This window comes from Rousettus aegyptiacus, unplaced genomic scaffold (assembly GCF_014176215.1).
Source record: "Rousettus aegyptiacus isolate mRouAeg1 unplaced genomic scaffold, mRouAeg1.p scaffold_m13_p_5, whole genome shotgun sequence".
Classification (NCBI taxonomy): domain Eukaryota; kingdom Metazoa; phylum Chordata; class Mammalia; order Chiroptera; family Pteropodidae; genus Rousettus; species Rousettus aegyptiacus.
Window position 1 is genome coordinate 44,930,977 of NW_023416308.1, and position 26,389 is coordinate 44,957,365.

Sequence of the window (26,389 nt, forward strand, 5' to 3'; positions counted from 1 at the left end):
TGATAATCAAATATACCTAAGCCCAACCTTTTAAGTCAGTTAACTACCCTCTAACATTTAATAAAATTATTTAGAACAATGGGCTTTGGCTCCATGATTACACATAATCATTTTGTCAAATTGTATGTATACAGATCATGGCACATTCTCTCTCTTGTAAAAGTCAAAGTATAATTGGGAATGCCATACACTGTGAAGAATTTTTTAAAAGATGCTAAAATCATGTGAAAAATATTAGATCAGTCTAAAGTACCAGCCCACCAAAATAACTAATGTGCATGTTGAGGTTTTGGAAAGTATACTGGCTCATGTGGCTGGTGCCAGCTAGAGCTAGAGAAAACTAGATCGGAAAAAGGCTTCATGAAGGAGAAGTGTTTTACCATGGTAGAAGAGAAACATGTTAAAAAGACCTCACATTATGAGATCTTACTAAAAGAAATCTCGATAACATTAAGTCCATTTCTACTGGTTTTTTTCTCAATGGTTATATATTCAATCAATGAATCCTGAAATACAATGAAGCAAAAAAAATGCTGTTATTATTAAGATCATTTCAAATATATCATTTAAGATCAATTTGGGGGGGCAAATTATATCTGCAAGGTGGTAACTAAATGACATATTTTCTAAAAATAAATAGTACTACATAATTTACTTAATTTTATATTGTGTCTCCCCACCCTATCACCCAAAACACGAATTACTAAGATTCAGATTTTTTTGGTTCAAATTCAATTCTCCGGAGACTTCCAATATTGCATATATTACTGAAATTTCAATTTAACTTTTTCGAGACAAAACGAGGAGGGGTGCTTACAAAACACAGAGATCTACAGGTACACAGATCGCATCCTGGGAAGACAAGGTGCTTTCCTCTTCACCCCAACATTCAGGGTCCTAACACACTGGGACTGCACCACACAAAATGCAGTGGCCAAAAGCGACTCTTCTTCCACAAAACACTGCACTAATTCTCCAGCATTCAGCTTTTCCACTTGAATGGAATAAAAACCCTTTTGAGAACAACAATTACAATCCCCCCATTTTTTCTCAGGCACACTATTGGACTTCTTAGTGCATGCACAATGCAAATAAGGCAAGCTTCCTTTCACAGAGTGATTAATATGCAAAGACAGCCTGCTTTTTTAGTAGGATGTGAAGAACCACCAACAAGCTTTTCTAAAACCAGAGGTTTTTACAATTATTTGCACTGTTTATTTTTAAACAGAAGATTACACAATAACACCAAGTGCTTTAGCGCTAATTTGCCAGTATTTTGTAAACAATGACAATTTAGATTTTTAAACTCTTTGTATCATATTTAAATTGTGGTCAACTATTGATTTCAATATATTAATTTTTTCCTCCCAAATTTGTAAACTCGCTTGTCTGAAACAAGACTGAAGCTACACTTTCCTTCTACAAAACTGCATTTCACTTTTAAACAGCAAGTGATCTATCTGGTATGTATCTGTGGAAAACTTATGATTTTAAAGATCAATTAGAAATTCAAAATACCAAAAAATTACATTTTAATGGTAGTCCATCTTATTTATATGTATCTTTATAAAACTTGAGACTTTTCCAAATTAGTGTTAAATTCAAAATAAGGCTATGTTTTGATAGAAAATTAAATATAATTGGTCAATAAAATAACACTACAAAGAAAATAGATTAGTACTACAGATTACATACATATGCACATTTAATCTCAATAGAATAATTTAGGGAACATTTCTAATCATGTTTCCTTGGTGATTTTAACCAAAGTTTTCAAAAAAAAAAAAAAAAAACACAGACCTGCCAGATATGATGTTATTAACCCCTCAATAAAAATTTCACTTGTCTCATCTTTTTAAATTTTTTTTGCCTACCTCTACCTACAGTTTCACAAAGAGGTTTCAATCATACAACTACCAGACTTTTCCACCTAATGTTTTACACACACACACAAATTCATCATCAACAACTCAAATGACATGCTTTGGAGATGCATTTTTTAATCAAATGTCAAAATGTAAATCTGATTTCTACATTCATTTCTTTAAAACCTCTATCGTTATAAGATGTTAGATATGGATAAGACTTATGACTTCAAACTGAATTTCGGTCAAAAGATTTTTAAAAGTATATGTAGGTCAATACTGATTATGGCTTTAGATCAAATTTCTTATCAATAGTTCCAAATACCAGAATATGTGACTCTACTGGCCAGTGAGAAGTGGATTGTGATATCCATATACCATCAGTCTTCCTCTAAGATACCATCATTTCAGGGACATTAGTAAATCAAAATGCCTTTATTTCCTTGTGAAGTTCTCGTACTCAAAAAGTGCAAGTCACTTCCACCCCTGTCTTCTCCAGACAGCATCAGAGACATAACCTACTCCATATTTAACACCACCAAATTCACTGTAGGTTTAAATTGTTTTCTTCTTTTGTACTTTTAAATTTTAAATTAATACATTTGTCGTTAAAAGAGAAAAGGAATGAATTTATTTGTTCTAGTCTATGAATAAATAAAAAAGTGAATGAAAAGACTAAATTAACAGTAGAATGAATTATATTAAATCTCTCACATTTAGATAAGAGTATATAATTTTAAGTCCACTTATCACAAAAAGTTTACTATTTAGAAATGCAAACATAAACTTTTAAAATAATTACACATATTTATATCTTCTTAAAATATCTCCCACTTATACATTATTGTTATGGTACTTAAAATTTAACTGTCTGAAGTTTGTGATAGCTATTCTCTTAATATAACTCAAAAGTTTCTAAAAAACTATAACTCAGAGTAATGTACTGATTTACCAGTGACTTCAAAAGGATCTGTTGTAAATTATCTCTGGAAAACCAAATAATAAATGATTACCCAAGTTCCTTATTTAGATACAGAACTCTTAAATCTTCTAAAAAGTAATGCCTATATCTAACTTGGCTATAAAAATGTATAAATAATAAAAATATTTTTTTTGATGAGAAGGAAGGAAAGGGGACAAACTGCTTGCATGACCAGTTATCTTAATTGAGTCTGACCAGTAATTTAAATTCTGATTCTAATGCCAATTTAGCTCAAAATGACCTCAAATAGTAATGTAGGGCAGTTAATGAACTCATTTTCAATCTCTTATTGTCAAAGAATATCACACAATGTCCCTTTTTTGTTTCATTATGACAGACAGTTTTCTTTGACAAAAATTTAAAATTTTAAACATGTCATGCATAACTTTAAGTTTGATACACAAAAGGGAAAAAATCTGAGAAAGGAATAAATAACTTTTAATTATCTTTTTCTGAAATTTCAAGGTTGTCTTTGGTGTCATTCTACAGAAGTAAGTTATTACAAATGTAACCAAAACACTTTAGAAAGGAGTTTAGAATTTTTTACAAAGCTACTGAATATACTCATCTTGTACCTCCAACTCTTAGACTGACTACATGGAACACAGAAGTTATTTGATAAATATTCAATAGAGTGAATGTTTGCAATAAATGTTCCTGTTACCTAACAAGTCTGGGGACACAACCATTTACAAATGTGTTCATGAAACTGCTCTTACCCTGGTTCACAGCATCACTGCCAACCCCACATCTTTATATGCAGAAAATGTGGAATCTCAGACCACCCTGAAATCTTATGCAGACTCCTTAGTTAAGAAAAGGTTCTTTGAAACTCTGAGACTGGCCCTAACTTCCTGAATTATCAATTCCCTTGAAGTTGCCATAATATTCATCTTCTTAGGTCTTTGCCTTTGATGCACTTCCTTTAAGAACTCTGCAGGCTTCTTTCAATCCCAAAAATTTCATACTAAAATCTGTGAGATAAAAGATTTCAAATATTGGCTTTGGCTTGTAGCCATTCTGAACCCTGCTCCAAAATTAAAGCTAACGATCCCTCTCATACCACTAACTTCAATCCAACACACAATCATACACACACAAAAATGCACACACACAGTAAGTTACAAAACAGGGACCATGTTTCTCATCTCCTATCCTACATTCTTTTTCATTCCAGTAAAAGTATGTATTTTTATTAACTGCAGAGGTTAAATCACAGAGACTTTGTTCTTGGGGATACCAGTAATTGCTGAGGGTAAAAGTGCCCCACTGAAAATAGAAGGATTAAATGAAATTTTGACTAATGAATAAAATACCCTCAAACCATTTCTCCCACTCAGCTTAGAGAAAAACAGTAGTTAAACTTAGATCCTGTAAGCTGCAAAATGTTAGATTCTCTTAAATTGACCAATCCAAAAGAAAATAGGTACTAATGAGTGGATGTGGACATCCCACACCCAACAGACCAGCTCTCTACACAATCAGCCCGGAGTGAAGCACACCCGCACAGAGCTTCCCCACAGCTTTTCAGTGCCTCATTCCTAATTACTAATACCACCAAAAATTATTAAAATTATAGAAATGAAATGAAGCAATATGAAACACACGAGAGACGCTAAAACAAAGAAGAATCCAGAGGACAAGTAAGAGAAAGGAAGCAACAAAATTCTTCTAAAATACTCAGTGATCTAAAAATGTTTGAAGAAACAAGATCAGGATGTTGCCAAAGAGACATTCAAGCAACAAAAAAGAGTTCTTAGAAATTAAAAATATGTTAGCAAAATAGAAAATTCAATAGAAAGACTGGCAAAAAGCTGAGAAAACCTCCCAGAAAGGAAAGGGTAGGAGGACTGGGAGAGACCAAAAAAAAAAGAAAAAAAAAAAAATAGTGGAGAGAAGATGAGAAAAATTAGATGATCAATCCAACTTCTGAATAAGAGCTCCAGGGGGAAAAAATAAGAAAACATAGATATGAAAATGTCAAATAATTAATATAGGAACATTTTCCAGCACTGAAGGACATGAATTTCTAAACTACAATGGCTCCCTGAGAACCTATCCCAATAGAAAACAGACCTACATCAAGGCATTATTGTGAAATTTCTGAACACAGAAAAAAAAGATGGCCTTAAAATCTTCTAAAGGAAAAACAAATACATTTCACACTAAATATCAAGAATCAGAACGCACTAGACTTCACAACTACAACACTGAAAGCTAGAAAACATGAAATAACATCTTCAAAATTCTTAGGTTAAATGATCTCCAATCTTGAGAATTATACACCAAGTTAATGCAAATAACCTGCCACAAATCTAGAAAACCAACAGTCTAGACAGAAGACGGAGGTAAAGTATGTCCCCAGGGGAAAGAAAATAACCGTGTTTGAACATGTTAGAAGATATCAAGAGTGGGTTTATGCTTCAGTCTGAGAACTTGACAATTAATTAGTGATAGTGATAGGTGTGTAGAAAACAGAGCAAAGGAAAACTGAGGCCATTATAGACTCTAGGAAAGCCAGAAAATTATATGAGAGGGGATAAAATCACAGAATTGCTCAAGGCTCAGCTGTGAATAATATTTGCATGGTCATATATGTAAGCATTAAGTATTAGGAGGCCAACATAAAGGAGGTAGGAGGGAGCGGGGAGTATGTAAGTGTACTACACCTCAATAGGAAGTCATTAAGTAATACTGAAAAATTAAGAAGGTATAAATGGAGATAAAAATATAGGTACAGTTAAAATGAGTAGAAAGATTTACTTCAAGGGAGTCAAAATGAAAGATGGGATGGGTGAGGAGGAGTAAAAAGGGGTAGAAAGGGTTGGGGCAGGAGACTAATGTTTTTTGTTAGAAGTCTTATAAAAGTGGTTAACCTTTAAACAATGTAGACATTTTATTTTGCTAAAAATAAAAATTAAATTCAAGAAAAAAGGGAGGCATAACAACCAATTAATTCTAATTGCTTGACCAGTTAAGATCGCTAACCTCAAGATATACTCACTATAATTTAGCAGACAAGAGACAAACTGGCTAACCTACCTTCTCTTAATGGTAAATGAATAGCTATGGACTTCAAACCAAGCTGAGAAGCTATATACAACAAAATCACTCTGTAAGAATGCAATATGAAATCCCCTTTGTCCTAAATCCTTAGAGATTAGACAGTCTCATGAGTGAATTTTCCAGATGAGTAACACTAATTATATTACCTCTTTCGTTCCTACTTTCCATTGCTGAAGCCAATGGTACTGATGTTTGTTTTGTTTTTCCAATGACTCCTTAAGTCATACCTCCTTCAGTACGCAGCACAGAGCTGAACACAAAAGACACGTGCTCAATAGCTAAATCCATATAATAGTCACCTGCTGCTTGAACGGACCATAATTGGCTCTTCCAAATGAGGTTTAGTTATAAACACTCATTATTTATATTGCAGAATGTTATAGTCATTCCCTTGGCATTTTGTGGTATATAAGGCTTTCTTTTTAACCAAATACTAAATGGCTAAGACTCATATGCTTTTTGTGTTCTTGAGTCTGCTTTTCATAATTTTTCCATCTGTCCAAGTTACTATACTTCCTTACTATCAGTGTACCTATACCTAGCAGTCATGTTTCCTTGATTCTAACCTAAATTTAGGAGTCTTTATAAATGTAGTAGAAGCTAGGAAATTAGGAATATATGGACTTTTTCCGAATAAGATTTTAAGGGCTTCTTTATGAATTGAGTGCATGCAGTTCAGGGCATAGACTTTGGGATATCTATTTTGTCTATCTAGAGGCTTCCTGTCCTTAATTCTTCATTTTTCGTGTTCCAAAAAAATAAAGGTTGCCAAATAAATGACTTCCAGATTAATGAATTGTCACCAATATGATCATTAGCAGCAACCATTGTTTAAACATACTAAATTTTATGGCTCCACCACTGTAGTCAATTGTTAGGTTTAATGTTAACCCTATACAAATAGAGAGCAGACCCTATACAAACCAATATATTTTTTTTTTATTCTACTTTTCTCAAAATCAAGATCTACTAGTCTTTGCTTGCACAGGAAGTAAAATAGCTAAGCAATCAGTCGCAGGATTTTTAACTCAGTTACAACACATGGTGATCCTGAACTCCCTGAAAATGAAAAATAAATGTAAAAACATGTTATTCTAATTATAATCAATACCTATATCCAACACTGATATTTCTTCACTGTGAATTTTAAAAAAAAGGGAAACTGAAAAATATTACTCTTACTATGTGTCAGATCGTTGTATAAATTGCCTCATTTAGTCCTCACGATAACTATTAGGTATGTATTATTATTCCTGTTTCAAAGATGATACAAAAACTGAGTGTTGGAGAGATTAAATGACTGGTTCAAAGTCACAGAAAGCAGGAAAGCCACCTTTTAGAATGCAAGTTTGATGTCGAAAGCCTATGGGGCGCCCCCTACAGTATGCACTGCCTCTACAACACCAAAAAGCAATAACTAAATTAAGAAAGTAAAAATCTGTAATTAAAACTCAAATTGAAGAGTATTGAATTTACATCTTCTCATGCCCATGACATGAGATCTTTATAGCTGCCATATTATACCCTGAATCCAATTTTCATAGAGTAACTGCAGCTTAACTGGTGACTGGCAGCCTCTCGCATAGCCAGAACGGACACTCAAAGATAAAATATGAACAAAAGAACAAAGGAAAAGCAGTCAATCACATCCATTTCCACTCTTGACAATATGATAAGAACAATGCATCCAATATGTGACAAGCAGAACAAACTTCGACAGATTTCGCTACCCACAGTCAGAAAGATTTTAAACAGCATAGAAATCAAGTTGTGAATATCACGGGCAATGATGCAAGAAGACAAAACTATGTCTAAAAGTTATCATCTCACATGATAAATGAAATCACTGGGGAGGATTCGTCTGTGTTGTTCATTTCCTCTCACATGAACCCATCTCACTGCTCCTTTCAGGGTTGTTCATTGTCTCTCCCTCCTCTCCTGCCTCTTCCATTAGTGTACAGTTAACTTATGCCTTGATGGCCCTCAGTTTGAAGTCATCCCTTACCTTAACACCTCTTCTTTCCTTCTTTTTGGTCAAGTATTCTGGATATCAGCAGTTCCTCAGACTTTGACTCAAGTAACTTGAATTTCATTATCTAACTGAAATGACTCTAAGATTACCACTCTCTTCTGAAATAAATCCAAAGTTCCTACTTGAATCTGATTTTCCTTATATTCCTAAACACCTTAAGTATTCCAACCTTCTTTTTCTATTGAACTATTTGTTTTACAATATGAATAAAAGCAATATATGCTTATTATAGAAAAGTCAGACAGTATAAAAAATGTATCTTCATTCAGTCTTAAAAAGTGAAAGAACAAATAGCCAACAAATATTTGAAAAGATGCTCAACATCACTAGCAATCAGGGAAATACAAATCAAAATCACAATGAGATACCATCTCATGCCTGTTAGAATAGCCATAATCAACAGGAGAAGAAATAACAAATGTTGGAGAGGATGTGGAGAAAAAGAACCTTCATACACTACTGGTGGGACTGCAACTTGCTACAACCACTATGGAAAACGTTATGGAGGTTCCTCAAAAAACTAAGAATTAATCTACCATATGATCCAGCAATCCTTCGACTGGGTATTTACCCCAAAGACTTAAAAACCTGTATCTGAAAAGATATTTGCACATCGATGTTCATAGCAGCATTTTTCACAGTGGCCAGGACATGGAAGCAACCGAAGTGTCCTACAAGAAATGATTGAATAAAGAAGCTGTGGTACATATATTCAATGGAACATTACTCAGCCATAAGAAGAGATGAAATACTGCCATTTGCAACAACATGGATGGAGCTTGAGATAATCATGCTAAGCAAAATAAGCCAGACAGAAAAAGTTGAAAATCACATGATATCACTTATATGTGGGACATAAACCTAAAAGCAACAAATAAATAGGACAAACAGAGACTCATGGACATGGACTATAGACTAGTAGTTACCAGAAGGTAGGGGTGGGGGGAGAGGGGGAAGAGAATGGGTTAAAGAGGGTCAAATATGTAGTGATAGAAAGAAATCTAACTATGGGAGGTGAACACAGTGTAAATATATATATACGCGCCTTGCTGTTAAAGTGTACAGCTGAAACTTATTGGATTTCATTAACCAATGTCATAAATAAATAAATAAATAAATAAATAAATAAATAAATAAATAAAAAAGAAAGAAAGAAAGATTTATTTTAAACAAAATTGGGATAATATATATCATTTGTTTCCATCTTTTTTTTCACTTAACATTATTATCCTTCCCTAATCTAGCTATTAGGGAAATGCAAATCAAAACCACAATGCGATACCATCTCACGCCTGTTAGAATAGCTATAATCAACAGGACAAGTAATAACAAATGTTGGAGAGTTTAAGTTACCTCACTAGGCTCTGGTTTCCTCCTCTTGTTCAATATCACTTTCTGAATTATGGACAAAATACATTCTAGAAGCTATATAAATACTGCAACTTATATACTTCTGGGTATGATAAAGACTCCACAATATATTGAATGTAATTCATGGTGTTTTATCTCCTTGGAAAGAAGATAAAAATATAGACTACTATTACCTCTTAGTCTTCTTGGTCTCTTTAGCTGGGCTCCCTCCTGCTTCCTCCCAAACATGCAATACATAACCTACCTCACCTCATCCACGTTTCTTCCGTGCAGAGCTCAATCCTTTATACAAGCCACCTTCAACTCTCACCTTGTGAAGAGTTCTCCAGCCACCCCTGGTGCCCAAGTAAGTAATCCTTATCCTGCCTCTGAAATCTCAGCCACGTATTTGGCTCTAGATGCCACCTGGTATTCCATTTATCTTTTCATTCTCCACTAAACAGTGACTCTCTGAGGTCAAGGCATTGTACTTTAGAGTTTTGGGGTTTTTGTGGCTAACAGACTGTGTAGATGCTCAGTAAGTATTTTTGCTATCATTGCTTCTCCCTCTCCCCCCAAACTCACTAAATCTCTACCCTGTACCTTCTCTGCCCTAAAGATTGTTTTACCTTCTCTAGTCCTACATTCCCCCATCTATGATGTTAGCTTTCAAGTTATTTTGACCTGAGACATAATAGGATACATGTTTTTCATCAAAACCTGATTTCCTAACAAAAGTTTCACAAAACAATACTTACCGTTACTATATAACATATACTCTTTTCTAATTCATTTCTTCTTTCCTCTTTTCACCCCTTCCTTATTTCCTTCTTTGTTAATGTTGGCCAAACCAAATTAATATATTTCACCACCCACTGTTGAAGAATACTGACCATTTTTTTTTCTAAAGCCTAACGTGTGTAAAACTAGTTATCCATCTTTTATCCACGGTAACCCCTTTTCCCAGTTTCCCCATCATACTGACAGTACCATGATAATTTCATTACCTGGGGTTGGTAACTTAATTTTCCTTCTCTTTCTAGTCCATTTTGGCTCTATCATCTACCCCTGCTAATTGATTCATTATCTCTAACATCTCAGCTGTGTGTGCCCCTTTTATCCTTATCCAAAGCCATCATGCGTGTGTCTTTCCAAGATTATAAACTTTATAAAATATATCACAGTTAAATTTCTTTAACAAGCCCTTCTGGTACATAAAATTTGACTTTATAAATGTTTTCAGCTATGTGTGTATTAATAAAAGATACAGTTGTGAAATATTTTGATTTGTAATCCATTTCACATATATTATTTTGATTTTCATATACAAATGAGGAAATTACAGTTCAAAGAGGTTAAATACCTTACACCAATTCACTTGGCTAGTTGGTAGCAGAGCCAAATCTTGAACCCAAATCTTTTTAACAAAAGCTTAACGGTACCCTTTTCCCACATCCTAGTCTTCCCACCCCATAAAATAAGAGACTTTCATTGGAACCATTTTAAACTGGTTCCCCTATCTCCGAGCCTCTGGATTCTCTATCTAGTCCATCTTAGATAATGTAACAAATATTCTTTAATCTATTATGCCCGGCCACTACAGTAGCTGCTATATAAAACCAAAACTCCCTTTAAGTACTGCAGTGATCTCTACCAATTTGCTCCTACTTATCTCTCTGTTAATTCATAGCTGGCATCAAACACAAAACCCTAGCATGGCAGATGTTCAATTGCTATCGCTGACTATACTCATCAATATTTTTAAAAGTGATTTCTCTAACATCTATGGCAGCATCCCTCTCCTTTGTCTAGCCTTTAAGGTTTTAATAAGACCTGCCCCAATATCCAGTCTGCTTTCACTACTCTTCAATACCAATTATCTAGCTAGACCCATCTCCTCCCACAAAGAAATAGGTCCTCTTTCTCCTTATTTATTCTTACATGAGTGAAGGTCCAGATCAAGCACTAGATCTTCCACACCTTTTTTCCAGACATTAAAACCAACCAAGATGAATTTTGTCTTTCTAAACATTTTTCACAATTAATATCTGCTTCCTTCTTTTAGGTACCTATTCTTATACTACCTTTTAGGGTTTCCTAACTGCCTGAACTAAGCAAGTATCCTCACCATCTGAACGCCTCCGCAGAACCAGTATAGTAGTCTTAAATTTATTTCCCCTCCCTCCTGACCCCTCAGCCTCCAGCACAGAACTCTGACATCATATTCACAGTACATCCGATTAGTAAACATTTCAAAAATTAATCTCGATCAAGGTGAACTTTTTAAAAGCACATATTGAGTACTTACTGAGTTTTACCTGTTTTACATATGTGATTTTATTTAAACTCATTGAAATCCAGAAGGGAGGTGCCATTATCCCCATATTACAGACAGAAATGCAGGCTCAGAAGTGCAACAACTAGCAGAATATCAGTTACAGTTATTGGACTCAACTTGGACCTATCAGACTCCAGAGCTCTTGTTATTGCTCTCTGCTCTATCATTCATCTTCACTTTAGTAAGACTCAGGCAGTCCAGAAGCCAAGCAAACTCACATTTGATTAGCATGTATTCTGATGCTATATGTATTCAAATATCCTAACTTTAGTAAAGGATAAAATGCAACCAACCAACGTAAGTCAATGTCCCAATTTCACCTACATAAATAACAACCTTTCTCACCTCGGTTTCTATTTCAAGACTTAACAACCTAGCCTTACAGAAATTTTTTTCTCCTAATTTCTGGCTGCTTCTCTCCAAGAACCCCACACTGTTCCCCAGAACAGGACTGTATGTATTGTCTCAGGACTTAAGCTAAATGGCTCTGCCTGAATCATCCCTTCTTCCTGCTCTATCTATTGAAGGCAAACACATGACCCATACCCAGATCACAAAAGTTCCAAGCAGAGTTAACTGCTTCCTTCCTTGTGCTCCAATGGTATGTAATTCTTGTCTCTATTCATGTGTATAGTATGTCTCCCTTCCACACTAGATGGTAAGCTCTAGAGGCAGAGGCATATCTTATTTGACTTTATAACCTGAAGCCCAGCACATTCCTGAAATTATTTGATCTTCTCAAGATCAGCATTTGGCTGAATTAAGGAATGTTTGTTTTGATTCAATCCTTGTTGAATTAGTCAATCAACCATGCCTTAAAATGAGAATATCATCAGTCCTTCCCATTTCAGAGTTCTTCAAATGTTACTTCCTCACCACCCCAACCACCCAGGCACAGGTAGATTTCCCTTGATAATCTCCCATAGCACCTTGTTCCTTTCCTCAGTTTTACTCAGAATTTGTAATTATAAATATATGTGTGTGTTACTTGTTTAATGTCTATATTCCTCCTGACTATTAGATGAAAAGCTGGATGAAAACATGGACAATATGTTTAGTTTACTACGAGCACCCAGTACTCAATAGATATTTACTGAATAAATGATACAAAGATTGAATGATACAATGCACATCAAAAACTGTGAATTAAATAGCAATAATTATAATCATCGAGATTAAATATCCAGTTTATCACCTCTTAGATACCTAAAACAAAATCTTCATCTCTTCTCCATTACCACATGCCTTTAGTTGGTAAAACTACTTCCTGTCCCACAAATAGTATGTCTGACACATCTGAATAATAATAGCAATTACTTTATTTTACTCCAGTTAGTGATTTACAAAAATATCAGCAGTAAGAAATGCTAAATCACCTCAGGTCTCTCTGGAGATTTTCTATAAAATAAAGGTTAAATAGCTTCTTCTTTTCAATAACAACTTTGATTTTGATACATGATTCTGATTTTCAATGCACTACACAAACAACCTTTATAAGGTACATGTTCAACAAACTGGAACAATTAGCTTATATTCTCAAGCAAATAGACCCAACCAGACCAAAACACAGTTGCTAACACAGGGTCAGAGGTTTGTAGGGCCCTCCAATGATGGTCTCTTTTCAAGGCTCTGGGGAGATAGGGACCTAAAAATGTGTTCTCATGGTCATATGTTTTCTAAATTTTGCAAAAGCACATGAGTTCTGTATTGTCCTTAAAGAGGGTCTTCAAAAACTATATACCCCCATGAAACCTAGATCCACTCCTGTGGCTTTCAACCTTATAATAAGACCACTTTTCTCTCTTAAGTATTCAGACCCAACCTTACGGTGCAGGCATATTTGACAGTGATTTTGAAAAGTCTAGTCCTAATCAAGATCATGTTCTCATAATATCTTTTTTAAGTCCTAAAAAGAAAGCACTATCTGAATAACTATTTTTTCTAGAGCCATTTACTTCCTTCTTTCTTATTAATAAACACAGCTTGCACACATTGAAGTCCTGTGATCTCTAAAATATTCTCAACAACTCAAACAAACAGTTATTATTCATTTTCCTATCTCACAGAAGAAACTGAACCTTAGAGAAGCTAAATGACTTGTCCAAGATCAGATAGCTAATAAGGGATACATATGGCTGGAGTTTCAACTTAGGGTCACTGGCCATTCTTAATTCCTGTTCTGTACTATGTCCAGTGTTCCTCAATAGCAGAAATAATGTCATCTCAGTCCCCTGTAATTCCCCATAGAGCTGATGATAAAATGCTGGCATTCATTAATATATTTGGTCAACTATTTAAGAGAATACCTAATGTAACACAATCTCAAACTGTGTGACATTATTAGGAATATTCCTAAATGATGAGGTAATCCGATACCAAAAGCCTTTTTACATGTTATCTCAGGAAAGACTTAGAACAGAAAATAGGGTCAGATATTGCCAGTGTTTGCAGCTACAAATCAAAACGTCCTAGTGAGACTATACAGAATACAGGTTATACAGAAGGCTTTCGAGTCACATCAGTGATGCAATCTTTGAATTGAGAGAAAAGCATATTTACACATATCCAGGAAGAAAAGAATGCATTATAGGTTTATTAAAACCTTTCCCTCCACAAAAAAAAAAAAAAAACCCCACATACACAAGATAAACCAAATGGCTTATCCTTTTAGTATAGTCCTCTTTGAGTCTCTGATTGCTCAGAAGCTAAATACTACAGGAAGAAAAAATTGTGTCATCCTAACTGAAAACTGCTAACTCAGGGGCTGCATGTGGACATGGCCTAAGAGTGTCTTAAGCATAATGTACTGAAACTGCCTGAAAGGCTGCCATTTGGCACCCAGACGGACACCAAAAGGCAGTTTCCTAACGAGCACCTTCAGCTGAGAGATAGCATTTCAACACTGAGAAATGAAAGGGTATAATGGCACCACTGGCAACGCCAAATAATTTACATCCCTTTCCATCGGCAAATGGTTTTAAGGTTTGGCACCCTGAGTTTATAATAAAAAGTGCTAGAGGTGACATGTCTGTCACCTTCAGACTAACTTCTGGATTTTGTTGCCTTACCATAGTAAGTACCTCTACCCGTATCATCAATAAGGTTCACTTCATAGTTTTCTCATATGAACAATTCTGGACCCCTTAGAGACCTAACCATTAGGATCCGGTTTCTCTCTTCCTAAGAGGTCATCTCTTACAATATTCCTCAGAGACTTGCTGAGTATTTTAAGAGATGCATAAAATTTTCTCCTGAATTTTATTCATATTTCACTTTTTAAACTAAATGAATCTTAATCTCATTCTTTTTTATTCAAAGCTCAAACAGTCATTATTATTATTATAAAGCCAGTTGATTCATGTTTTCAATTTTGTCTAATTTGTAACCCATTTTTAAAACTAGTAAAATGCTATTTGCAATTTGCTGACATTTCTTTCCAAGCTCCAGACATTTCTTAGCCTATATATTTGTTAGATCACTAAACTAAAAAAGTATCCATTATGGAATTTACATTAAAATATTTTTCGACACCATAAAATATTTGTGTCCTCAAAAATTTCAATACTTAAATAGTACAGAAGAGTCTTTTTTAAATGCCTTTGTCTCCTCCCAGGCTAGCTGCTCACAGAAGACTGATGTTGGCAGGTGCAGACCCTTCTCTTCCTCCCTGGCAATTGGTTCTGGTCTCCATCACCACAAACTCAAGATCAGCAGGGAAAGTTCAAACTGTTCTTTAGCAACAGGTAGTCAATCACTTATTTTACACTAAGACAGGAAGGACTGTCTATTAAGTATCTTTGGAGGTCTGCCAATAGCATTGAAGTCACTTTCAGTCTGGAGAGTAGCCACAGTTCTTTTAATATTGAAGACGTAAATATGGAGAATTCATCAAACTAATATTATTAGAGGCTTTGTCGCCTTAAAAAATTAAGTGGTTGGATCAGATATTACAAAGTCCATATTTCAAGTAAACTTCACAAAGTGCCATCTCTAATTTAAGAAACTGAGTTCTGTAGTGAATGAAAACATTATGTCTAAAGACTAGTTTTTGCATGACAAAATGGTGCTATTTATTTTGAAAGGCATAAAAATATAGATTACTTACATTAAATTACATATTACCTATCTGAGGAAGTTCATTAACGATAAATGTATTCCAAAGACAAGCACTTCGCAAAACTCTTAAAATTGGGGGGAGGGGGTCCAGGTGACTTAATTTCTCCTTCTTAGTTCTGCCTTGAGTAAGCACCCAAAAAGAGAGCCCTTGTGAAGAGCACATCCACACCACAATTTGTTTTTGCAAACAATTGCTGCCTTAATTCTTGAACTACCAAACTCAATAAATAGTCACCAGTTATATCAACAAATCCTTAGTTTAATCATTTAGCATAGAGCATTGGATAAACCTCCTTTATTGAACAAGAAAATGCCCTGCTATTTTCTGCTATTCTAGTCCTGTTTTTTAAGAAACATACATCCTAGGTAAAGGCATTTGGAAAGAAGTCAACAGCTTCAATCTATTGGGAGGAGAGGAGAGCTTACTAAAAAATTGACTTAAAAAACAATTTAGGTTTTAGACTAATGAAAACAGCTCAATTGGTAGTTCTTAAGAACCTCTGTAATGGGAAGAGTAACTCAAAAAGTATTACATAAATGATAGGCCATGCCTCCAAAATGTCTAATTTATATTCTCTTTGTCAAGCTCTACTGAATTTTAAATAAATTCTAAGTTCTTTTTAATATTTTAATATATGCTGATATTTGTTGAAAGAAAATTAACTTTTTGGTTTTTAGATATTATTGTGAAAGATTTTCCACATTCTTAAATAGGACTTTATTGTGTTCAGTTAAATTTTGTTCAGGAAGACCCATTTCTGACCTAAAAATGAAAATCAGTGAAAAAATATAGCTCACCTTAATTGTACTGACAGCAAACATTGCTGAAACACGTCTTTATTCATTTGGTGAGGGATATTATATGTACTCTCTCTATATATATGGGCCAGCTATTTTTCTCAAGGTAGCACAGGTGCTCTTTGTTATTTAGGCTTCAGCTTGTTAGAAAACCCAGTCCTATCCATTCCTTGACTCTTGGAAGTTAAACTGGCAGAGGATTGTAAATTTATCAAATAAACTAAGGCTTAACATCCATTCCAGAACATTCAAATAATTTTCCACAAAACACCTAAAAATGCTGTTAGAAAATACTCAAATTTGTTATGTAATTCCACAAGCTTTTACCTTATTCCTAAAGAGCAGAAAACACCAAAACAAGAGAGGAGCAGCAGACCTGATTCGTTTGGTATGTTAACGTGAACACACCTTATTAACACCTTATACCTAAATTTTCATATGCACCGAGTGAAGAAAGGCTGAACTACCATTGTCTCTGAGATGATACATTCGAGGCCAAAAATGTATATGTGTGTGTATGTGTGTTACGTTTTTATTTTCGTTTTGACCTTTTGACTAAAATTCTTCAATTTCTTTTAAATTATGGTACAAACAGTAAGTATTTTTCTTTAGAAAACCACTCAACTTCTTTTGTTAAGCAGCCTTGTACGTGTTTCACCGTCTGCCTTCTTCCCATCCTCACGGTATGAGGGTCAGGAATTGAGTATGCTTTCCTCGCAGGAAACATGGGTCTGAATGCCACTCTTGCCTCAGCAACAGCGAACATCCCAACCTGGGATTCCCAGGGTGTGTACCCCTGCAACTCCCTTGGGATCCAAACACTGAGGGTTACACCCATCACCACGAAGGAAAAGACAGTCAGGCGATAGCCCGAGAGCCTACTAAAAATTAGGGCTCTACTGCCAAGCTCTCATCTAGAGAGGAGGCGGTCCCACAAACAACCCCTACCCCCGGGTGAGGAAGGTCACACCCCGGAGACTGACACGATGAAAAAGGGCATGCAGCCGGCAGCCCCCCACCCTCGTCAGGTAGCGGCGGGGACCCAGCAACAAGCGGACTGGGGTCGGCCTCCTACTGGGGGCTCCTCCGCCCCCGTCAAGGCCCCGCCCCGGACCGCCCCGCCCCCAGCTTCGCCCCAGACCCACGGCAGGCTGGTCAGCGCACGCGCGTCGGTGCTCCCAACCACCGCGCCCTCCAAGGCGAAGCGCTCCGGCCTAGACGACGCGGCGCGACAGTGTGTGTTGGCGGGGGCGGAAGGGATGCTTCAAGTCTGCGTGAAAAAGGCGCGTGTGGGAAAGCACCTCCCGGTGACCCCCTAGGCTCCATTTTATTTCCTCGAGAACTGCAAGGCAGGCAGGGGACCAGCCGAAGGGCGGGGTTCCTCCTGGCGAGGGGTGAGCGAGACCGTTAGGCTGGAACACCCGGAGAGGGTCCTGGCAGCTCTGGGCCGCCACCCGCGCCGCAATAAAAGCCTCTCGCGGCTTCCCGCCCAGCCAGCCTCGCTCTGATTGGTCGCCATGGGAGGGACCCGAGTAGGCTGGAGGCTGCGGCCGAGCGCTGTTCTAGTGCCGCCCGGGGAGGGGGCGTGCTGGGTTCGCTCAGGCCCGCCCTGCCTGCTCCCCCAGCCAGGCTCCGCCGCCTAAGGCAGTTCCAGCGGCACCTGGCAGTGGCTACCGCAACACACAACCTCCTCCGCCCAGCTTTCCTCGGGTGCCCAGCACACGCCCCCCGCACAGAATGTCCTCCCACCCCACCCAGCTCTCTGCAGCCCCTGCTCCTTTTCTTCCCCTTCTCCATCAGCGCCAAATATCAAATCCTGCGGTGGGATAGGGGAAGCCGCTGAAGGGGAGGGTGGGAGTGGGCACACACACAAAAATCTATCAGAGAGGCCAGAATGGAAATACCTAAAATGAAATAAACCTCCCTCACGACCGCCGAGGTTCTCTGGGCGATGGCTCAGCCCCTGCCACCCGCGGTAGCATCAATACTGCCTTTTCCCAGTTGCCTATTGTTTGCACTTTGCAAAGATCAGGAACCTCGCCCAAAGAAAGGAGGACTGGAGTGAGGCGTTTTGGGTGGCTACCTGCCATTCTTATCTCGCACCGTGCGACACAGGGCTCTCGGTGCGTGTGAAGGCACACGCGCGCACACACGCGCACACACCAGGCATCCCGGATCACGCCCTCCTCGCCCTCCGCCCCTCTGCACTTCCTCCTGTCAAAACGCGGCGCTCGACCCTCCCATCCCTCCCAGCTCCGGGCCGAGAGCAGGCTTTGCAACTAACCAGCAATTTGGCAAATGAAAAACTAACGTCATATTGACGGCTGTGTAACAACGGCCACAGAGCCCTGAGATTCGGCCCATGTCGCCCCATTTTACAAACCGTTATTCGGTCCGGGGCTGGGGGGGGGGAGGTGGAGGCGCGAAGGCAGCGAGCCTCACTTTATTAAACAGGGCGAGATAACAATCAGGGGCGGCTGCCCCGGCCTTATTGTTCACTCTTGCCGGGGCCGGAGCTGACAAGCCCCTACCCAGCGGAATTCGAGCCTGTGTCGCGGCACCAGAGCCGTGGCATCCCCCGCCCCGCCGCCTGCCTTCGGGGAAGGAGCGCTGCCCATCAGCCGCACGGCAGCAGCATCCACGGGGGCAGACCGCTCCACTCCCAGCGCCGCGAGCACACAAAGTGGGAAGGGTGGGCGCGCTGGTGGGCTGCCGGGCGCTCGCTGCACGGGGAGGTAGCCCGGGTCCAGCGCAGCCAGGGAGGGCGCAGGGCAGCAAGGGCGATGCGCTCCTTCTTCAGCTTCACGAAAATGACCACCCTTAGCATTCCACATAAAACCACCCCAAGTAACAGTGTTCCTCTCGGGGAGAAGTAAGGGGATGGAGACAATAAGCAAATCAGATTGAAAAGAATAATTTTTAAAATGTACCTGCAGTTCCCAGGAAAAACAAAGTCCAGATGAGATCCTTAGTTTGCAACATTGTAATCTGCTGGCTGGGAGGGATGTTCTTGCCGCGGTAAATTCTGTGCCCCCTCCCTTGCAGCGAGTGTGGACGGCGGCAGAGCAACAGACCTAGGGGCAGACAATTGCTAGGCTGAGTATGATTATTTTTGCAGAATTGTTTCCTACCAGCGGCTGCCGAGCTGCGTTCACGCGCAGAGCGGAGAATGAGTGACAGTCCCAGCCTCAGCACACTCGCAACTCTGAGATCCTTGCGCTGGCCCGGGTTCGCTTTGATGGAACTGGGGATGGGAGCGGGGGGCGGGGGGCGGGGGTGAGAACCTCACTGTGTCCTTCCACCACGCTGGCCACAAATAGTGCCGAACATCAAGGAGGTAAGAGAGACACGGGAGGCAGATGCGGCCGCCTGCAAAACGCGGCCTGGAGCTCTCTGCCGGGTGAAGCGGGCTCGTTCACACGCAGTCTTCCAGGCAGAGCTGGGATTTCTTTCTTTCTTATTTTTTTTTTTTTCACACTTCTTCCCCACGCCTCCGCGGTTGCTCTTGCCTTCCAGCCTTCTCTAATCAGGAGGCGGGACATTTTAATAACTAGTAAATAATAAAAACGAAATCGTAGATTTGGTTAGGTTTTCAAAGTTGTCGAATCTCTCCATTTAGATCCTTGAAACACAAGGAAAGGCTAGGGCTTAATTTTTTTTTTTAAGTGCAGGAAATTAGAAATTTGGAGATGTATGGAGTTTGCTGTTATGGCGTTTTGTTTTGGTTTTATTTGTTTGTTTGTTTATACTGACTATGAAGTTTGCTCTCCCACAGAGAGGCAACAGCTCTCAGGGGAAAGAGGTGGGAGGCAACTTAAGTTAGAAGAAAACACAGATGTTTAGAAGGAATTTCCAGAAATAACCAAAGGAAAATGTTTTCTTGTTTATAAACGCTGAAATCTGTGATCTGAGATCCCCAAGCCTTTTATGTAGGTGTTATGGTATAGGCGCGATGTTAAATATAATTTTCTTACAAGGACATATAACCTCAGTTCTTAAAGATTAATGTAGAATATCAATGAGGTACCAACACAAAGGGTTTCAATTGTACACCAGAAGAGGGTGGGGGAGGAGAGCAAAAATAAGTACGGTTCAGCACCTGAGCAAGGCTTGTTTAGGGAACAAAAGGTGAGGGAGAATCAGGAGCTCAAAGTGTTCTAGAGGTTGAAACAGCCTATTAGCCTAGCACAGAGAAACCCGCCTAGAGGAAAGGTTGCCACGTTCCAAGCACCAATGCACCACCATTACTAGTACTCTTTCTTTAAAGGTCAGGTTCTCCTCTGCTGTACCACTGTTTAAAAACCCATCCTCTGCTGGCCTGCCAGCAAGCCTCCATTACAGAAGAGGCTGGCATTTCCCTAACCCTGTACTAGACCAAGCATGGCCATATCAACATGCTGTGACTTCCGACTTCTGGGACCCTTGAAAAATATTTCCACAAATCAAGCCTTCACAGCACTTAGTTTTGTAACATTTATATCACACCAATTATAAATAATTCATAAATACAGAAAAGAAAAAAAGAAGGAACTAAAATACAAAATCCCACAGATTCCAGAGGTACCCGCAGATTTTCTCAGTCTTTTGTGTGTGTATATGATTTTTATAATCGAGACAGTATAGTAGCAATTTGAATCCTGTTTATTTTCCCTGACATTTCATTATAAGCACTTCCCCAGGCCGTTAAAAATGTTTTTGAAATCTTTTTATTGCTATATAATATTTCTTCATATCAATGGTTATGGTCTCCTATTATTGGATAGATTGTTTCCAGAGTTTGATAATGTAAGTAATGTTTTTTGAATAGCTTCCAATAAATATTTATCGAACACCATTGTATTTAGTCCTGTGCTAGGTACAGTGCATTATACAGATTTTTTTAATGGTTGCTGTATTTAAGCATCTTTGGCTTCAGACATGAGCTTCTGCTAACATAAGAAATTACCATATTATGCCTTATAAATTTATGTAGATAAATGTATTAGACTCTTTCCTAAAGAAGAGGTTTTGATAGCAGGAAGAAATGTCCTTAGGAGAAATTTAAAAAGTGGATGTTGGGATACCCAAAATAAAGTTTTATTTCTAACTTTACCAAGAGTTAGAAACATACCCCTTTTTCTGTAAACTCTATCCTTATAGCCCATGTCAGTAGAATTAAAAAGTTCCTCACAATTTTTCTCTCCAAATATCTCTAAGTTTAGCTTTGCCTGTAGGCAGGTGTGGAAATCCTATCTCACTTCAGGATGACTGAATTTATTCTCTCTCTCTCTCTCTCTCTCTCTTTCCCTCCCTCCCTCCCTCCAGCCCCTCTGTGCCCCATGTGGCTGTTAATCTCTGTTGTAATGACTCATTCTGAAATTCTACCCCACAGTCATTCCAGTCCACACTGTGTGTCTCTCCTATGTTCTTTTAACAGGACCCATCACTCCTTTCCAGTTCTTCAGTTCTCCACTTGTCAAGGCCCGCATCTGTGAGTTTTACTTGTCGATCCCCTCCTGAACCTTATTTTGAAATAGGATAAAACTGTGGCCCTGCCCAGACCTCTCTCCCAAAAGACAAAAACAGCATAACTTCAGAACTTTCTGAAAATTGGGGTCTAAAACGGAGGAAGAAATCAAGGCTCCTTTCAATTAATCAACAAATACTTATTAAGTATCAACTAAGTGCCTGGCGCTGCTCTAGACATTGGGGGTATAGCAATGGATGAAATAGAATCTTTGCTTTCACGGGCTTCCATTCTCATGGGGAACATAGGAAAATATCTAGCATGCAGATTTTGTGCTAAGAGCAATAAAGAGGCCACTAGGATAGGGAGTTCCAGGGTGAAGTAGGATTAGTATTTAGCTTAGTGATTAACTAGGGAAGGCCTCCCTGAATTGGGGATATCTGATATCTATCTTCCTTCCTTCCTTCCTTCCTTCCTTCCTTCCTTCCTTCCTTCCTTCCTTCCTTCTTTCCTTCCTTCTTTCCTTCTTTCCTTCCATCCTTCTTTCTTTTATTTTTAAGGAAGTGCTTTCAACATCTATGTGGAAACAGGTTGGAAAGAGGGAGAAGTTGGGTGGCAGTGCAGGCACAGCAAGGCCTCAATCAGCCCCTCCAGAGCTGTGAAACTAGTTGTAATACACTCACATTGAAAAGTCATCGGGTTTTGGCTGCCGTAGAAATGGAACCTGACTTTAAGGCAGCTCTTTTCAGCCAAGAGTCATTTCTGGAGACTGACAGCTGAGAGCATTCCAGGCATCTGGAGGAGTATGTCCCTCAGTCCTGAAAGAGGCATCTGGGCCACTTAGCATAGCATCCATTACACAATTTTAGCTGTAAATCAAAATATAATTTCTTGGAAAGTTAAATATTTATTTTTTTATTGTGGTAAAATATTCGTAGTATAAAATTTGCCATTTTAATTATTTTTAAGTATACACTTCTGTGGCATTAAAAACATATATATTATTGTGCAATCATTATGATCGTCCATCTCCAGAACTCTTCCCCATCTGAAGCCCTGTACCCATTACATACTCATTACATCATACAAGGAGAAACATACATTTGTTCTTTTGTGACTGTCTTATTTTACTTAGCATAATATTTTCAAGGTTATTCTAAGTTGTAGCATGTGTCAGACTTTCCATTGCATGTATATACCACATACTGTTTATCCATTCATTCATCAATGGACATTTGGGTTGCTACCACCTTTTGGTTATTGTGAATAGTGCTGCTATGAACATGAGTGTACAAATATCTGTTCAAGTCTCTGCTTTCACTTCTTTTGGGTATATACCTGAAAGAAGAATTGCTAAATAGTATGGTAATTCTACATTTAATTTGTTGAGGAATTGCCATAACATTTTCCATAGCAGCTGCATCATTTTACATTCCCACCAGCAATGTATGTGAGTTCTAATTTCTCCACATTCTTGCCAACACTTTTTCTTTTCTTTTCTTCCTCTTTCCTCCCTCCTTCTTCCTTCCTTCCTTCCTTCCTTCCTTCCTTCCTTCCTTCCTTCCTTCTTTTCTTTCTTTCTTTCTTTCTTTCTTTCTTTCTTTCTTTCTTTCTTTCTTTCTTTCTTTCTTTTCCTTCATTCCTTCTTGTTTTATTAATAGCCATCCAAACCTAAAATTGTATCGCATTGTGGTTTTGATTTTCATTTTCCTAATGTCTAGTGACACTGAACATATTTTCATGTGCTTGTTGGCCATTTTTATATCATCTTTGGAGAAATGTTTATTCAAGTCCTTTGCCCACTTTTTAATTGGGTTCTTTGTTTTTTGCTGTTGTTGAGTTATTTACATATTCTACATACCGATCCCTTATCAGCTATATGATTTACAAATATTGTTGTCATTCTATGGGTTGCATTTTCACTCTGTTAATATTGTCCTTTGATACTCAAGTTTTTAATTTTGATGAAGGTCAGTTTGTCTATTTTTCCTTTTGTTGCTTGTGTTTTGGGTGTCATAGCCAAGAAATCATTCCCAAATCTAATGTCTTGAAGTTTTACCCTTATTTTTTCTTCTAAGAGGTTTATAATTTTAATGCTTATATTTAGATCTTTGATCTACTTTAAGTTAATTTGTATGTATGGGTAAGGTAATGGTCCAGCTTTTTTTTTTCCATGTAGATATCTAGTTTTCCAGACCATTTGTTGAAAAGACTGCCCTTTTACCATTGAATGGTCTTGGCATTCTTGTCAAAATCATTTGACCATATATGCAAGCATTTATTTCAAGGGTCTCTAGTCTATTACATTGGTCTATAGTCTGTCTTTATGCCAATACCATACTATTTTGATTACCAGACCTATGTATTAAGTTTTTAAATCAGGAAATGTGAGACCTCCAACTTCTTTCTTCATTTTCAAGATTATTTTGGTTGTGTGGCATCCCTTTAGAGTCCATAGGAATTTTAGAATGATTTTTATATTTCTGTAAAATAAAGGTCATTAGGATTTTGACAGAGATTGAGGGGCGCTGTCTTCTATTATGTCCAGTGTTGTTATTTGGGCTAGTATTGGAGTCATGCTAACATCTTGGTGATGAATATGTTTTAAACATCTCACTCCAGGGCTATGGGAAACTGAGTCACAAGCAACTATCAGAAATTGCCAATTTGGGTGACCTATTTTTTTTTCATTGTGGATATGGAGAGGTGAAGCAAATTGAATCATAAATATTAGGCCTTGAAATTTGTAGCCAGCTTTGGGAAGTTACAGTGAGCTAGCAAAGGAGAGATGGGTTTAAATGGTTTCTGGCTTTAAAATGAACTTAAACCCCAGACTGCTTAACTCTCAGTTTTGTCTTTGAAAAAAAAAAAAAAAAAAACATCTGAAACAAATAATTTAACAGACTGGAGAAAAGAGCCAAGATCTTCATATCAAGATCTTATAAATCACAAAGTGAGACTGGGCTCATGTTAAAGATGTAATAACTTCCTTTCTCCCTCTTACACATTCTTCTACAACAAAGTAAAGTGGGTGAGTGCTTAGATCCTGGAGCTTGACAATCTAAATTCAAATCTTAGCTTCTCCACCTGTAGACTGTGAATTTAGGCAAATTACTTCACACCTGTAAAACCTTGTTTTTCTTATTCATAGAATAAGATTAGAACAATATCTATCTTTCAGACTTCTTGTGAACATCAATTAAAATAATGTACATATTGGGCTTTGTGCAGGCCAGACACTCTTTCATTCAATAGGTGTATATTGAATACCTTTCAAGGCACTGTATTAATCATGAAGAATAATAAAAGTGAACGAAACACACATATTTACAGGCTTCTCAAGAAGACAACTAATCAAAGAGACTAAAACAATTATAAACTCTAACTGGAGTTATGAAAGAAACAAACAGGATTCTTTGGTAAAGAATGATTACTAGAGATCTATTTTAGATAAAGGAAGGCTTTCCCTGAGGAGGTGACTGGTAAGTTGCAACCTAAAAAGGAGAAGTACCCAGCCATGGAAAGAGCATGTAGAGGTGCTTTCCTGGAATGTGCAAAGACCTCCACCTGCCCCAGGTCCCAAAAGCTGGGCGGTTCTAGAAATTAATAGAATGTGAGTGACAAGGATGGAAAGAGCAAGCGGGGAAGGACAAAAGATAAGCTACACCCATGAGCCATCTTGAAGCCTAAAGTAAGGAGCTTGTATTTTATTCAAAGTACAAAGGAAGCCCCTGGAAGACTTTTGGCAGCAGAGCGACATGAATTTTTTTGCGAGTTTTAATAACCACTGAGGCTGCTGTATAAAGAATGGCTGATGGCGAAGCAGGAGTGTATGTAGGGAGGCCAGTTAGAAAGCACTGCCGAAATCCAGGGAAGAGGAGATGGAGAGAAGTAGAGATAAAATTGACCAAACTTGTTAATGGTTGTGGGGAGGAGAGAGAAGTCAAGATGCAAAACATGCCAGCAGAATTTGTTTGGAAAGAAAGGGAAATCAAGAGTTCAACTTTGAATGAGTTATAGCTACCTGTGAGACACCCAGTGGAAATGTAAGGTTGGTGATCAGATATAAGTATGTAGGTCAGAAGAGAGAGATCGTAGCATGAGTTATAAATTTCGGAGTCATCATTGTTAATGATCGATCTCTAAAGCCATAGGAAAGAGTGAGATCACCTAGCCAAAAATGTGAGAAAAGAGGAAAAGAAAAGAGGAAGGCCCAGTTCCTAATTCTGAGAAACACCAATTTTATGAGTTTAAGTAGAGAAAGCAGAACAAACAGAAGACTACGATCAGGTGCCCGAAAGGCTAGAAGCTGTCCAGGAGAGAGCATCTCAGGACCAAGAAAGGAGAGACTTGTAAAAAGGAAAGATATGTCACCGTGATGAATACTGGTGAGAAG

At 38.1% G+C, this 26,389-nt stretch overlaps 1 protein-coding gene across 21 annotated transcripts in view; it reads right to left on the reverse strand.

Moving 5' to 3' along the window:
* The window catches only part of NCAM1 (neural cell adhesion molecule 1), a 298,485-nt gene extending 278,660 nt beyond the window's left edge, over positions 1 to 19,825 (reverse strand). For 3 of the 21 annotated variants that reach the window (XM_036220178.1, XM_036220176.1, XM_036220175.1), the window contains exon 1: positions 19,478 to 19,824. In XM_036220178.1, coding sequence (XP_036076071.1) covers positions 19,478 to 19,529 — 52 coding nt within the window. In that variant the 5' untranslated portion in view covers positions 19,530 to 19,824. Of the gene's footprint in view, positions 1 to 19,477 lie in introns of all 21 variants that reach the window. The other 18 variants (XM_036220182.1, XM_016149015.2, XM_036220186.1 and 15 more) reach the window with 12 other exon arrangements.
* Between the last annotated feature and the right edge of the window lie 6,564 nt (positions 19,826 to 26,389).